Here is a 17,687-nt window from a genome sequence, read left to right as displayed (position 1 = left end):
AATTCGATTTCTTTATTGTGATTGTAAAAATTGTAATCCACAATAAACGTAACAATCATCCATTGCAAACGACTTGCTTACAAGCACTTCGTTTGTAACCAACTTGATTGCAATCAATTTACAGACGCAATCAAACTTTATGATTGCAATCATAAAAAATTTAATTATTTGGAAATTATGTAGCCGAATTCTTCACGACGTGTTTCGATATTTGATAGTAATTTTGAAAAATTGTTACCACTGAATGCAATTTAAATAAATTTTATGAGAAAGCGGGCATGGGTATTTTTGAGATTGATTGCAATCACTTTTTTTCTACAATTAATGATTGTGCCCAAAACCTGATTGCAATCAATCAGGAATACCATGGAATCCAGTAAATGTAGGAATCGTACTCCAAACCAACAAAAATTGCTGCAATCACTTCAAAACATTTTGGTTTGTAAACTGGATTGCATTTTTTTGGTCTATGAGTCAAATTGACCATCAAAGCGAAGTTTTCGCAATCTGTGACAGAAGTATTTATTGGTTTTAAATCCGACTCCGACAACACCTCTAAATGATTGTATATTTAAATTTTTTGCATACAATTACTGATTGTATAATCAATGATTGTAACTTGTGATCGCCAGAGCCTCGGCTGCTGTAGGTGAGGTTGACAATTGGGTTGACTATAAATTGCTCTAGCAACCCCTTGTAAGAGGCTACACAACCCGTTGAATAATTTGAGTATTTTAGTCGCCTCTTACGACAGGCATACGTGCGGCGGGTATATTCTAAGCCCCCTAAGCTGCTGGGGGTAATTGCAATCAAAACGTCTGAAGTGATTGTAACTTTATAATCACGTTTGATTAATATATAATGTGATTGTAATATTTTACAGCTTTAATATTATACATACATACAAACACATGTCCATGTAAATGACTAACAGAAAAGTTCCTATATTCCATTTTAATGTATTCGCGTCATTGTAGCATGTCACTAATTCAAAATCGATCCAACTAATTACCCGCAAAGCTTTAACATTTGACATACATTTGAAAAAATTCATTTCGATTTGTATTTCTCCTTCTCCCACAACACAGTCAACTATTGCGATCCCAAAGCACGGACCTGGTACCTATGGAAATCTACACGTTCCTTAATAGACAACAACAATCACTTATCACGAAACCCAACACAAACGGCATTAACAACGGTTTATCCACGGGACAGCAACATATCGGCATTACCGGACACAGCGGAGTTGTCGGAAACATTAGCGGAACCCACAACAAAAAGATGGTCAAACAACACAGCACAACTAGCCAACAATCTACATCATCCACATCATCGTCTGCACACTCAGTTCCAATCGCACCAACGGCAACCGGTGCAGACGTACACAGCGGCGGAGGCGGTAGTAGCGGAAACAACAAAAGGCATTCTCCCGGACGTTGGTCAATACAAGAGCACAACTTACCAATCCACCTCCACCAGCAACAACAGCAGCAACAATATGAACATCAACAAGAGCAGCAACACAATGAACATCAACAACAGCTTATCTGGCAGTCGATGCAGTCTGTGCAGCAACAGCAACTCCAGCACGGTCAGCAGTCAACGCACCAGTACCCACACCAGCACCAACAACATAATGCAGGAGACAACAAAAAGTCGTTCTTGCAGTCCCAATTCAATGCAAATATTGGAAAACCGCCAGCTAGCGGCACTATTTCAGCGGCCCAATTGCCCGCCTCAATCAGCTTGCAATCGTTGTGCGGCGGGCAGGCACAGCGGCATGAGAATGACAACACCCCCGCCACCAGCACCACCGGCGCCGCATCTGCGGCAATTGTTGCGTCGACACACAGTGATACCCAAATGGAGGACAAACTTTTGCTCAGCGCCGATAGCGCAAGTCTCGATGGAGGAGGAGGCTCAATTAAAAAACGGAAAAGACGTTTTCGTTTCCCCTTCGGTGTTGGACATCACCACAATAAGACCTCCAGCAATGCAAGCCTCAGTAGCAGCAGCACCGTTAGCGGTAGTGGCGCAGGAACCACTATCAACACAAAGAAAAATGCATAGTTCGCACAGCGTAAGTTGCTTGCCTGGTTGGCAAAACGATTCGGTGCGAAAAAGTATGGACGATATAGTTATAAAAACGGAACGCCAGGAAAAGCAACAAAGCAACCATTATATTGAAAAAATATATGCTAATGAAAGAAAGCAGCATAATAATGATATTAAAACGACGAATTGTAATTATGAGTGCGCAGATGCAGCAACAATCGATGCGGATTTGGAAGCGTATTCAAAGGTTACCTTGAATTTTGCAAAACGCGCCGCTGAGGTCGCAGCATCTGCGCGTCATTTAAACGGGCATGACAGTAATTTTAGTGATCCCCAACAAAGTAACAGCTGAAGAGGCGTAAAGACGACGACATCATAAATGTAAACGAATAATGAATTTGATTTTTTACAAGCGTTTAGTCTTCCAGAAGGACTTATTCAAAATCAACGACACGAAAAATAGACGTGCGAGTACTTAATTAAAAAAAAATATAAAAATTGTATATTAAGAAAAATGTAAGCATATTTTCACTCCCAAACACCGAACGCTTGACTTCCACCCAGATCAAGATTCAGCTTCAGTGCTTCACTGCATTATATACTCGCAAAAGCTTTTTGATCCTAAAGCCATAGAAATCTAAAAACTTCATAAACAAAAAGCTGTTGTTTTTTTCGTCCAGAATGAAGAAAAAATTAAAAACTAAACACATTTTGAACTCATGATGCAATAAATCAGGCAGGTGAAGTCGCATTTGCAAATACTCGCCCTCATAAAGTGTTGCTTCTTGACTTGTCTGCAATGTTGATTTTTTTTCAGTACCATACAAAATACTACATTCATGTCTTTCTGAAACATGAAGAGACGTATACGAGAATAACAACTGCGGTCTGTATTTGTTTATGTCGTCGGTCGTAAGTTTCTTTTCGTACTTGAAATAAGGCGCACTGGCAATGCTAAAATTGTTTGACGTTTTGGTCAACGGAATAGAATGTCTGGATCTTCAGTGTATCACATCGTCCACAACTAAGAAATATGGGAACGGATCGTTGACGTCAATGAGATGACGGACGATTTAGAACAATATCATCAAGATACGGATGAGTATCTGGAAACTAGTAAAACGAAAATTCGGGATTGACCGTATACGGTCCCGAGATAAACAATAATATAAACCAAGCAGCAAGAGGTAGGCTCATTAAGCAGAAAAAGGTAAATGCTTTAAAGATATATATAAAGCGGCAGATTTTATAGCAACGATGCTTAAACAATTAGAACTTATAGTTTTACCTTATGGCAAAAAAGAAAATTTTGCTTGTAAGATTATCGTTTTAAACAGTGCCGACCAGACCTGAAAACTTGAAAAACAACACAAAATGATTCTAGCCTTATGATTAAACCCGACAAACGTTGTTTCGACTTTCTTTATACAACCACCTGCTTTCTACATCCATTTCCGACTTACCCTCTTATTCTTATTTTATCTCCCCTCTGCTAAAATGTAAAGTAAAACTGAAAGAATTACATTAATCGACCAACTAAATTTTTCTATACCTTTCATTATACTTACTGCAAATCTTCTCTTTTTACCCTAACTATCTCTTATTTTTGTTATATGTAAGCCTCGTTCTAACTATTACGCTTAATCTTTTCCTAATATTGTTCTTACTCTTTCTGTTACCCTCTTGTTCCTACTTTTGCTCAAAGCATTGCCCATATTCTTACTTTTACTTCCATTCTCCTTTTCCTCTTGTTCCCTTTTTCCTTTACTTTTCCGACTTCCTGTACTATTCATTCTCCCGTTTCCGCTTTTTCTTTTTTTCTATCGATTTCCTTGTTCCAATATATAGATATATTGAGTTTGGCTTTTTTCTGCATAACTTAAGTAGTAAAAAAGTAGCACATTTATTCCAAAAATTTTCCCTGTCTACTGCCTTCCAAATTATGACCGTATTATGAGGGCTGTCACTACACCTGTCCGTTTTATTGCATCATGTTTTGAACAAAATTTTTTTTGGGAGAAAGAGATCACTAAATGAAATGAAAATGTGCCCTCGGGTTCGATTAATTACTTTGTGGAGACTTCAAGAATTGAAAAAATAAATAAAAATTTTCAGCACCTTGTAAAAAGACCGAAATAGCGCATAGAGAAAAACTTGCTTTTAAAGGGTACCGAAATTTTATTTTTTATTTATTTTTGGCCTCCTCATAAGATTAGTTATCCCGGGGGCATATTTTCAACTTTTTCCCCCTCATAAAGCGTGATAGGCTTTAAGGGGCAGCTTATAAAAAGTTTTTAAGTTCATATTTAGGCCTGTTTTCTCAAGGTCAGATTAAACACTCCAACTGCGGTGACCATACGTTCCTTATTTTAAAATACATCCCTTATATGACGATTCCGAAAGACTTAAGAAAAAATTAATAAATTAAAAATAAAAATTGCTTTAAAAATACTTTCATAGATTAAAGCAATCGTTTTTCTCCCACTTAACAAACATTGAAAATTTTTGTCTAATGTCTCAATCGGTAACATTTACCATGATAAGTTTTTTCAATAGCAATCTGCAGGAACGTGAGAATATTTTCACTACATATCTGTCAAAAAATTCCATTCCAAGGTTCTTTGCCATCGATATCGCCTAAGACAGTATGGTCACCATATCCGACAGATTGGTGAACGATATCTGTAAAATAGAGTACCGGCTAGCGACGATTTATCGGTTTGTTATAGGTGTGTTATCGATGGGGTATAGACGATTCTTATTAAAAATTTAAGTTATTAAAAATGTCGATTATTTGTCTATTTATCAAAGAGGTGTTCAAAAAGATTTTGATATTTGTTCGAAAAGCTATGGATTTATTATATGTGACCTGGTCTATGAAAAGTTGGCTTATGACTCAAAAAAGAAATTACAAGAAACAGCTGTTAACAGCTGTTTTTTTGAGTCATAAGCCACCTTTTCATAGACCGGTCACATATATATATTATATTAAATTTATCGATTATTAATCAAAAGTTTATCGATTTGTTATAAAAAAGCTATCGAAAAAAGGCAAGCTACATTGAGAAAACAGGCCTTAAGCTATAATTTAATAACACAATGTGAGAGTTATTTTTTGGAGCGAAATATGTATGTGCCAAACGGGTAAAAAATGTAAATTTTGACTTTTATGAAAATTGTATAAAAGCTCTTTTTGCAGAGGTCTGCAGTAGGTTTTACAATTTAAAACAATTTAAATGCAAATAACAATTGTTTAATAGCTTATAAATAAAAACATTAGAATCATGCATAAACATACATGCATTAACTGTTATCATTTTCCTTTCATGAAAAGTAAAGCTGGAGACATTGGTGCTTTATCGGTAACCGTATCGGTAGCCTTTTAACAGCTGATTCGACCAACCTTATGAGAATCAATGCAATCGATTATTGGTGCTGCTAAGGTCGTAACCGTATCGTAGCCAACCAATTGGGTTTTGGTTTACCGTCGTAACGATATACAGCTGATTACGTTAGGGATACGACTACAGCGATACGACAAACGGCACCAATGACTCCAGCTTAAAGCTGGAGACATTGGCGCTTTATCGGTAACCGTATCGGTAACCTTATAACAGCTGATTCGACCAACCTTATGAGAATTAATGCAATCGATTATTGGTGCCGCTAAGGTCGTAACCGTATCGTAGCCAACCAATTGGGTTTTGGTTTACCGTCGTAACGATATCCAGCTGATTACGTTAGGGATACGGATACAGCGATACGACATACGGCACCAATGACTCCGGCTTAATGTGTATCAAACATAGTTGGGCATAGTGTACTAATTTTTCACTATCACTAAAACATTTATTGCTAGTAGAAGATTGTAACACATTTTTTCCCCTCTAAGAGACGTTTTCGCCAACTGCAGTTAAGTTCGATACTACCTGGAGGATAGCGATCTTTCAGATAGCTTCCTGTGACATTTCAACAACACAGGGTGACCAACTTCCAGTTAACCGATAATTGTGAATATTTTGTAGAATAAATCGCAAAAATTTTTTGTGCATTAACGAAAACCCCAAAACAGCTGACTTTTGTTTACACTTTTTCGTTGCATTTAGCTGCCAGCAGATGCTTCATTTAGCATGGAGAAAACGATAATTTCGATTATTTATAGATCCGTTAAGTTACGGAAATGGTGAAAACGGCCCTAAAAGTCTATACCATATAAGTATTTGATACGAAAAAAATAATAAAAGAATTTTTTAACTGCTAGCAGAATTTAGTGAAATAATGCTTGTAAGTTAGAAAACATTTATCTCGTATGACTTACATTGAAAGGTAATCGCGAGAAAGGCTGTAAGCGCCAGTTTCTGCAAGTCTTTATTTCTTGCAGATAACCCTTATAATTGTTCCCTTTCATAGCTCAACTATCAATTCGTCTAGTGTAATACTTTCCCAGTTTGTGATAAGCAAAAAAAAAAAACAAAATAATAAAAAAATTTCGTTTATTTTGTCACAAATGCTCCGTCGTCGCTTTCTTGAAACAACATTTTTCGCGACTACCCGTGAATTTTAACCCTTTTAAACGTGTAAACTTATTATTTAAAATTTTCGTTTATTTTAAATGGAACACTCAAAAATATTGCCTTAAATATTTATTGTGACAGCAGCGAACAGAAAAATGGCAGTGCCATTTTTTATTATATTTATTCAATAAAATTTTAATTTCTTAAGTGGACTTCTATCAATTTCGGAACCGAAGCTATGGAAACAAATCTCAAATTTCGTACTTTTTATATGGAGTTCTCTGAATTTTTTTGAGTACAAGTTATAGGTCGCTCAAAATTCGCAGTGGTTTGATAGAGAAGTTTTTTTTCGAGGGTGTTTGAGTGTTTTCTCCAAATTGTCAAAATCTAAGTATTCAAAATTGATTCATAAAGAATATTAAAATACTCCAGCCATTTAAGGGTTTGGCCCGGAGTTTGAGATAAGACTTGGAAACTTGCATACGCTCTGGTTTTGACATTATGTTAAAGGTATTAAGAGTCACGATAAGTCGCAAAATTTAGTACTTCACAAATATCTCGCGTTTTTTGTCTTGTTCGAGTTTCGCGTTCAGTTCGAAGTTCAACATCATGAAACTCTCCAGAGGTTCAGCCTGAAGTACTTTTTCGTGGTATCAATCATTTCTCCGCAGTTGCTGAAACTTAGACTAGATATTAGTGCAACAAGCTCGTTCAAATATTGTATTTGGACCAACATTTGGATCGCCAGCAACAACGGTTCAAAATTAAAAAAATATGGGCGCGGCTCAGCCTTTTTTAGACTCAGTTTTTAACCATAATTCCAAAGATGTATTTCCGGTAGCAATTCAGGTATCTTAAAAAAAGTTGGTGGAGATGATCTGAACGCCATGTTAACAATAACAACTGAAATAAATATCAGTCGGTGCTGACTGAAGTTGTTGTGGAGGAGTTTGAGAATTAAGTTAATTGCTCTTGAGTATTGTGGTGATATAGCGATTTATGAATTGTTTTAATCAATCGATATACCAAAACTTTTGAAATTTTTGAACATTTAAAAATTATTTAAATTTAATTTAATTTAAATCTTTAAAATACAACAAAAAAAGTTCTTGCATATACAATTTTGTACATGTATTGTGATTTCCATTTCAATATAAAAAATTTTGAGCAGCACTGTACTAGATGATAATTGAGAAAAAAATTCCACTGCTCTTTTTTTGTACGCTGCTGTATATACAAAATTTATTCAAAATTTACTGAAAGCTAAATAAAGAAAAAACCAATTGACTTTGAGTCTTTTAAGCATTAATTTTTTAATATAGTAAATGTATACTTAATATATTATTTTATTTAAAAACGCGACATTGCAGTCTTTTCATGTAAATTGTTCCAAAAGTGCCTTAGAGAAACATTAAATGATATTGCGTAGGAATTGATAAATTTAAACAAGTTCTTAAGTAAAAGAAAAACCTTAATTTAAATTAAAATTTGTCATTTTTCACCCCAAACAAAAAAAATGTATCGATTCAATGTAACTAAATTAAAATTTGTTTTATTAAAATCGTTCATAGTAAGTTGTTCTTAAGATACCTGAGCATTAAACTATTTTAAGTAATGATTTAAATTTGTTTAATTCTTGTATTAGTTTGTTTTTATTATAGTGCTTTGTCAAAAAAAAAAAAACAAAAAAAAAAAAAAACCGGTTTAGATATTAATTTACCACACTGAAAGAAAAAAGCTGGTAAAATCAACCTATTTGCAGATCAATTAAACCGATATTTCTGTAAATTTGTATCCAATGCAAATAGCTGTTGAATCAACTTCGCACAAATTGTTGATTTTGAATAAAATGGAAAAAATTCCCACGTTTTGGCATCACTGGTCACAACAACAAAGTAGTGAACGCTGGGAGCGCAGGTTTCCGTTTAAAACCAGCTGATGTATTTGCATTACATTAGCCATCATCCAGTGAGTTTTATAGCTCCGTATCACGCTCAGTTCTCACGGTAATGCTCTGAATCATTGGTAGGCTTGAGAAGCAGATGTCGCGATATTTTTATACACATCCGTTGTGACAGACAGATGTCGCTGTTGTGTTTCATTTGTGGCAACATGCTCACGTACACTAGACATTTAACACAACTAGTTACGTTCCAATGACGCTTGAACCAGATACGGATAGAAATTTAACATGCAAATGCAACAAAAACGCTGTGATCCTGATATTTATCTGGTTCAATTTCTGATCGGTATAGCAGTTCTGTTCGTTTCGTTTTCTGTAGTAGGTTTTTTGACAGCTAACCACTTTTGAGTTGGTAGCACTCATGGCTCAACTATATGGTTGGCTCATCTCTACAGCAACAACATACATTTGTTCAGATTGTCAAAATCAGCGTGTTGGTGTTAGACGAATATAATGGAATGAAAACAGAAAACTTAGCAGCTTTTGTGTGTAGTAAGAAAATGTTGTCAATGTGTTGGTTTCATTTTGAGTTTACCATCTCCTTCCCTACTCCAGTGAAATGAAAAAAATGAAATCAGTAGATGAGATGAGCCAACCATATAGTTGAGCCACTAAAATGTGTACATATGTGTATACATAAAAGATTTCGCCATATTTAAAAGCAAAAACACGGAGAGTAAACAACTTCAAGAAAATGTAAGGAAAATAAATAGTTTATTTACGTGCGAAACTATTTAAATGTTAATAATTCTATCAGTATCTTAAAGTTTTGTGTACGTTTCTTCTTCTTATTTTCAACAAAACAAATGTTTTATATTAGTGCTGTCAGCTCTCGTAAAGTTGATCCAGACCGTTTCAATGAGATTTGATCGTGAGCCAGAGCTCGATAACTCAATGGAATGCTCCTACGGCTAAAGGCCAAGCAGCGACATCTAGTTTTGAAAAGAGTAGGTTTATTAAAGGAAGTGCTGCCAAACTAAAGATATGAAAATAACAAATTATCTGGCTCATAAACTGAAACAGATTTCTATTTAGGTTCAAATCGTTGTTATTAATTTTACATGCAAAATTATTTATCTGGCTCAGAATCTTTGCGACCGGATGATGCCTACTGCCAGGTGTTCGTTGTTGAGTTGACCAAAGGAATCAGTTCTTTTGACAGGAAAATCAATTAGATTGAGAATGTGCAATTTTTACAAATTTAATTGAACATCTGTTAATCCAACAACTACAAACCTAATTTGTTGACTTAACTAGCTTCATTACTTTCTTTCCTTTTTCACCTTAAATAATTGGACTGATGTATCCTTGGCTATGAAAGTTGTATGCTTAAATAAAATTAATATAAATACTTAATTTTATAGATAAAAAAAAAATGTTAACGTAAATTATGTACTTAATACAAGTACAAAGCTCTCTGAAAACATATGAACAGACTTAGCAATGTATATGTACTTCCCATATGTCAAATGTCTACTTAATTTGGTATTAATTACATACATTTCCTAAATACATAAAAGTATTGCATGTATGTATATATATATATATTTAATAGCAATATTTATAATAAAATATACAAAATAAACAAATATAGCAATATGCATTAGTACATATTAAAATTTGTAACAATAAAAATAAAAATAAATACAAAATTAAATTTGTATGTATGTACAATGCGAACTAAAATATTACTTAATATGTAAACTTAATTTTTTTTAAATATCATATACAATGAAATTTAACAGTAAATTAGCAACAGCGATAGACTTAGAAATTTATATCAGCGATTTTTGTTAAATAAATGAAATAAGTACATACATACATACATATATCATTATTACACATTTTAATAAAATTACCTAAACCAGTAAAATGTTTGTTGTGTTTTTTCTACGAGATATTTAGAATTTAGAATACACAAGAGACATGCAAGCTCTTACTTAAAACTCACTCTCCGGACTGTATAGCCGGCTATCAGCACTCACATATAATACGCAACAAAGCTCACCACTGTCAAGCGAGTGCAATGAGCCTTGTCTACTTTCAGCTTATTCAAGTCAGCAGGACCCGATGGGGCCTATTGTTGTCCATTACAGAACGAAAAAACCATATAGCCCCAGCCTTATCCAACCTACGTCAATACAGGCGGACAGAGTTTAAGGTGGTATTCATAGCAAACTCAGGGAAATTCGAGCGACTGCCTTCGTCGTTTTTTATTTATTTATTTAAAGTCAACAGACACAACGCGGTCGACTACTAAAAATAATATAATTCAATAACAAACTATTTGTAAATTTAACAAAATATTTGTAAATTTAAAAGCTAACATTAGGATTAAATACATACGAACTTTAAAAATTAAATTCAACTCTAAACAAAAAGAGAATTAAATTTGTTCTTATTTTAATTAACAATCAGGTCAGATATGATAGTATTGAATTATTCAAAGCAGTAAAAGAGTATTCCATGCTGATACAATTATATAAATCATTATAGTGCGGACACCAATTTCGCAATGGATTATTTTTGGCAAAATTTTGTGGGCAAATTGATAGGTGGAAGGGAACATAGTGTCTAAAAGTTCTGCTAGGGACAGCGAAGTTTAGGTGACTGACAAGGTAAGACGAGTATATCTCACCGATGATGAGCTTGTGCAGGAACATTATCCCAAGTAATATTCTTCGGTTTTCCAAATTGGCAAACTAATAAGAAGCAGCCTATTTTTGTATGGTGGTAGATGAAGGTTAGGATCCCAGTTAAGGCCACTTAAATTAAAAATTGTTTCTGAACCGACTCAATTCGATGTATATAGTTTTGATACCGCGGGCACCAGACACACGAGCAGTACTCAAGTATTGGACGTACTAAAGATGTGAAAAGGAGCTTAGTGAGATACGTATCATCAAACTCTTTGGCCCACTGTTTCACAAATCCAAGTATTGCTTTGTTCACAATTGATGAAATATGCATATTGAAACACAGATTCGAATCATAGAGAACTCCCAAATCACTTACAACAGATATACGCTCCAAGAGCGTGCTGTTTAACGTATAAGCTCCCAAAATTGGCTTCACACGATGAAATGTCATCAGCTTGCATTTAGAACAGTTTAAATCTGGTAAATTCGCTGTACACCAGCATGGAAAAGAGTCCAAGTGGGCCTGTATGAGATGGAATGAGGATAACTCAGAGGGCAGGTATGCATAGCAAAGTTTAACATCATCCGCATACATAAAAGTAAGGGAAAGTAAGATCATTTTTGGTAAATCATTTATGAACAGGGTAAAAAGTAATGGCGGCCACCGTGGTGTGATGGTAGCGTGCTCCGCCTATCACACCGTATGCCCTGGGTTCAACTCCCGGGCAAAGCAACATCAAAATTTTAGAAGTAAGATTTTTCAATTAGAAGAAAATTTTTCTAAGCGGGGTCGCCCCTCGGCAGTGTTTGGCAAGCACTCCGGGTGTATTTCTGCCATGAAAAGCTCTCAGTGAAAACTCATCTGCCTTGCAGATGCCGTTCGGAGTCGGCATAAAACATGTAGGTCCCGTCCGGCCGATTTGTAGGGAAAATCAAGAGGAGCACGACGCAAATTGGAAGAGAAGCTTGGCCTTAGATCTCTTCGGTGGTTATCGGGCCTTACATTTTTTTAAAAAGTAATGGACCCAAATGACTACCTTGAGGAACCCCAGACGTTACATTAAACTTCTTAGAAAGACAATTTTTAAACAAAACTTGTTGAGTCCTGTTGGCGAGATAACTTTCAAGCTTAAATTAGAAGTTAATGATTGACAGAGTCAAAGGCTTTACTGAAGTCGGTGTAAATCACGTCAATTTGCCTTTTGTTTAAAAATCCGTCCATTACTAAAGAGGCAAACTCTAGCAAGTTGGTAGTGGCTGATCTTTGAGGTACAAAACCATGCTGGATAGACGATAGTAAAGAGCTACACATGTGCTAAAGTTGACGAGTAATAATTCGTATCCACTAATTAGCCTCCGTTCATTTCTCCTAAAGAGTATGAGAAAATTTTGGATAAGCATATTAGGAAGGAGGTCAACCTTAATAAACTCGCGATGTGTAAGACTCTATTTTTCTATCTGTCAGAAAAGCTAGGAAAACGGCTATTCACAGCCTCAAGAAAAAAATTTAAAGAGATTTAGAGTCAAAAATTATGCCAACTACGCTTTTATTGACATCTCAGGGGCTATCGAAAACACGACACATCAATCTATGCTCAAAATATCTCGCGCCCCTTGTGGACAGAACTCTTTGTTAAACAGAGAATTCATATACTGACCCTGATTCAGAGGTCTGGTTCACGTATGGATCAGAGTTTGATGACGGAAATACGAGGGCTGCTACCTATGGGCCGAACTTCAACAAATAGATACCAATGGAATGCTACCGCACCATTTTTCAGGCAGAAATCCATCCCATAAAAGTTTGCGGTAGAGAATTTTTACGAAGAGGCTTATGCTCGAGGAGTATTCTCATTATGTCAGACAGCTAGACAACCTTGCGTGTCTTGCTGTCCTATATAATTACTAGAGGTTGAATACATTGAAGTCCTAAATGATCTGAGATCCAAAAACAAGGTTATTATTAGGATGGGTTCCCGGGCCTCAGGGACATGAAAGTCAAACTACATACTTAGCCAAGCAGGGGGCTAAAGCAACATTCTAAGGTCTAGAGCACTTCGGCACACTAGGGAAACCATAAGTAACTGAGAAACAAGGTAGTCCAGACAAACCTAGATTGAATGCCCGGGGCAAAGACAGGCCAAATTGATTATGCTGCCAGTAACAAGAGCATCATCCAAAAGCATTAAGCAGAGGACCTACGAAACTTGCACTGGGTACTATACAGGACACCTTAGTAAGCTTAATCTATCCGATCCACAAATTTATCACTCTTATGAGATGAAGGATGAAATGCCGGAAATGCGTCGCTCTGGCAAGGCAGATACTTTCCCATCTAGGTGGAGTGACTCTTAATATCTGCGTGATATGAAGTAAAAAGCCTGAAGAGGTACTTAAATATATTAAAAGCGTTCACACTCAGTAAAAGACTGAACGGTCAAGCACAGTAGGTACATCTACATAAAGGTCGCAGGGCATCGAGGCCAAATAATAATAATAATGTGGCTTCTCAGATATCAAATAAGGGATATTGAAAACAAGATGTGTACGGAATGGGAGCTCCCAGAAAGCGCTGTGTTGAGCCACTGAGCTCCGGAAAGTTGAAGACGGGGTCAACCACCGTTTCCTCCTCTTCATTCTACTAGCAACTCCTGCCGCAACGATGATAAGGTGCATCAAACCTTTCTGCATGCCTACTTATAAGGCACGGCTCAGTGTGTAAACAGGAAGGAATCTTTTAGGATTCCATTTTGGCCAAGTTTGCTAAGATGTTCAACACCCCGGTGTTAGTAGCCGTCTATCGTCGGCTTTAGCTTGCTTATGTCTACGGGCATACCTAAGTGTTCTTTGTCAGGAAGAATCTGCATGGTCGTACCCTACCTAGCGAGTTCTTCTGCAATGCAGTTTTCCTCGGTGGCTCTATGCCCCGACGAGGTGTAGGTGGATCTGTTGGGCCATCTCTTAAACAGATCGGAGACAGTTTAGTTTTAGTCCAAAATTTAACCAGTAAGAATCAATATATTGGATAGCCGCTTGGCTGTAGTTGAAAATAAAGATTTTATTGCCAATATTGTTTATATCTATCCTAACTGCGGCTTCCGTAATGGCTGATACTTCTGCCTTAAAGACACTACAGTTATCGGGCAGTCTGAAGGAGGGTTGGAGGTCTAGGTTCTTTGAAAAAACTCCTCCTCCAACTCTGCCACTTATCTTCGCACTGACATCTTATTCGACTCCACCTAGTTAGCCCAGAATTAAGTATGAGAGGCGCACTGCATTTATTTCTGGTAAGTTTAACGGATTCCTGGTTACACAGTCTATATATTTTACTGAGGCAGTCACAAAGCATTGCTCTTTCGCAGGAAGAGGAAAATCTAAAAGAACTAAAGTACGGACCGCGGCTCGCTAAGTCAACAAGAAATGGTTGCTACTATGGCTGTTTCATGGAATCGTGCGCTTAATTGATTTCCACAGCTCTAGCATAATAGCAAAATGCTCCATGTTTAGTTCCAGGAAAAGAGCCTACCGCTAGATAAAAACGATAAAGTGATATAGTCTTTGGCTTTGCTTTTGGCCGAGACACAATGAAGTTTTTCACATCAATGCGTTCAACGCAATCTTATGCATGCCAGTAACATCGCCACAATCACGCAATATGGTGCGTTTGTAAATATGAAGGAACTTCAGACTTGGCAATTTAAGTTTATTTCGCTATGCCCATTCACGTACAAAATTTTGCGAATAACTGTTATAAGCATTCTCACTATACAAGAAATATACTTGCTAACATATTTTGTGTTGTCGTTGTTGTTGTTGTAGCACCAATAGTTGCGACCGATCACAAATTGTCATCAATGTCCTCTAACGGGAGTCCAAGGAAACTTACTGTTTCAACAGGGATGGACCATAGTGAGAGGGGTGTTAGAGGCGTTGGTTCCACATTACAGTTGAAGAGATGGTTGGTGTCATGTGGGTACACGTTACAAGCAGGACATACATTTTGTATGTCGCGGTTGATTCTGGATAGGTAGAAGTTTAACCTGTTACAGTACCCAGATCGAAGTTGAGCTAGAGTGACGCGCGTTTCCCTAGGGAGAGCGCGTTCCTCTTCTGCGAGTTCTGCGTATTTTTCTTTAAGAACTGGATTCGCCGGCAATTCCAGACATGGAGATCCGACGCCTGTTTATGGATATCACCGAGGACCTGCTTGTGCTTTTTTGCCGTATTTTTCAGGTGCCGTATTTCCTCATAATGCTTACGGAAATTGCCCTTTAAGCCCATGGGAGGTGTAGCCTCATCAATTATATGTCTGTTGGGGTGCCCGGGTTTCTGAGTATTCAACAGAAGCTGTTTGTTGGCCATTTCATTTCTCTCCCTAATGGGGAGTACTCTCGCCCGTAGCGGTAACCTCATTTATGTAACATATTTTGTGTGGTATTAATTTGTTAAATTGCAGTTTTAACTGTGAAAAATGTTAAAAAAGTTACCAACGAGTGGGAAAAATAATTTCAGTTGCAAAGTGTGAAAGCACCCTTAGCCAAAGCAAATGTCAAATTCTTCTTCTTATGCTTTGCTCGCATAAAAAGTTGGAAGATGGCTACTTTTTCATGTCAGATGGCGCTAATGTCGCTCGATCTGCCGTTCTCCATAAAAATACGTGCAATCTACTCATAATGCATAAGATTGTGTTAAACGCATCTACATAAAAAACTGCTTATGTGACGGGGCTTTTAGTACTTGTGAGTTTGAAGTCAATTTATTAGCCAATCACGAAAGTTCTACTATTTCAGAAAGAATAATTTCGAAACCTTAAAAACAAATACCCTGGTTTACATGCATTTATTAATTTATAATTAATCTTAATAGATGGAAGTACCTACATTCACATGAGATGCCGGCAAACAAATAAAAACAACAATGACGGAATGCCAACGCATTACTGACTCAAATAATGAGTTTGTACATATATGTATATGTAAATATGTACATAAGTACATTCAACAAACAATCAAATAACTTGGCAGCCAAAGACAGACAACCCACAAACTGATAGAACGGCTAATGTCTGCGAAAAACAGTGAAAGCGCCTTAAAAAATTGTGGCACATAAAACGCACAGCAATTGTTGCTATTACTGGTATTGTTGTTGTTGTGATGGTATTAACGCCGTCACTGCATAACAGCCTTTGTTGGAAATGTGGTTGCTCTTACTTTTACAATGCACCTCATTTGCAAAGCATGGAACGGACAGTAATAAGTAAAGAGGTAAATAAACTTAAAATATGTACTTGAGCAAATTAAACCGTAACATAAATTATATTTGTAGGAAAGTTTCGAAAAAAATAAATAAAATTGCACCATGATCATATTGAACAAAAATAAAGCTTAGTTTACCTTGCAATCAATTTTCAATAGGAAGTGGCTATTCATACAAAAAGTAATAAACAAAAAATACAAGAAAATTTTTTGGAAATCTTTGCTTTGAATTCTCGTTCTCCTAGCCCTTTTAATTACCATTATTAATTGTTATTGTGCCTTTACAAATTTTATTAAGAAAAAAAAAAAAAAAATTGATTGTAAATCAAAATTAAGTTTTTAAAAACATTTGGGCAATTAAGGTAATATATTTGTGCCCATTATTATGAAAGTGGTCTAAGTCATTTCCAACTCATGGTCTTAAATGCATTGCTATTTCTAAAGCAATGCGTCTGTAGATGATTAAACCACTATAAACTAATGACTGGAATTGTATATATTTGCTTTTGGACTCAAACAAATAGGAGGCGGGAGGAAATACAAACATATTATCACTGAACTGAAACGAAATGAAATGACTTAGACCACTTTCATAATAAAGGGCACATTTATGTCGTTATATTTTCTTCTCTGTTGCAACAACGCAAAACACTAAACATAAATAACTTCAAAACAGATAAATTGATTATCATGGCTATGTGAATAATCAATTTATTTTGAATTTTAAGTTTTCTGTGAATTTCAGAAAAAATCGATTAAAGTAATTTAATTTATGAAAAATATATTTTTTTATTGTGTTCATATAAATTTTCTATTATTATTATTTTTTTAATACCTATATGACACTACTTTATTTTTGATTGGCTTCCAAGCTCGAAATAGTCAAATTACAAATACAATTTCCAACCAGAGTAAGAGAGATCAATATTGTCCACAAAAGAAATAACTTAGACATGTTATAAAAGAATGAAAATACAGCGGTAAAATCATTGCACGTTCTTGTGGTTTATTTATATCTCAAGCACGTTGATTTTCGATACATATTTGCCCACAAAATTTTCAGACTAAAAACTAATTTTTCATTTGTCAGAAAAAGTATAGAAAAAATGGCCGAATATCAAAAAAACCTAAAAATATTAGAAAATAAAGTAGTGTCATTTAGGTATAAGAAAATCCGATAAAATACCCTATATAGTAAAAAAACACTGAAGTTTTAAAAAATTATTTTTTGAATTTTCCGTTTTAACGGATTTCAAAC

General features: G+C 35.7%; 1 protein-coding gene across 10 annotated transcripts in view; it reads left to right on the top strand.

Annotated features, from left to right (window-relative positions):
* The window catches only part of Stim (stromal interaction molecule), a 95,402-nt gene extending 78,988 nt beyond the window's left edge, over positions 1-16,414 (top strand). For 7 of the 10 annotated variants that reach the window (XM_067784070.1, XM_067784065.1, XM_067784073.1 and 4 more), the window contains one exon: positions 1,089-2,225. In XM_067784070.1, coding sequence (XP_067640171.1) covers positions 1,089-2,073 — 985 coding nt within the window. In that variant the 3' untranslated portion in view covers positions 2,074-2,225. Of the gene's footprint in view, positions 1-1,088; positions 10,927-16,040 lie in introns of those variants that run through there. The other 3 variants (XM_067784074.1, XM_067784076.1, XM_067784071.1) reach the window with 3 other exon arrangements.
* Positions 16,415-17,687: the final 1,273 nt, after the last annotated feature.

Source organism: Eurosta solidaginis, chromosome 4 (assembly GCF_040869045.1).
Source record: "Eurosta solidaginis isolate ZX-2024a chromosome 4, ASM4086904v1, whole genome shotgun sequence".
Classification (NCBI taxonomy): Eukaryota; Metazoa; Arthropoda; class Insecta; order Diptera; family Tephritidae; genus Eurosta; species Eurosta solidaginis.
Note: the sequence above shows the minus strand (reverse complement) of the source record. Positions and strands in the feature narration are given on the sequence as shown.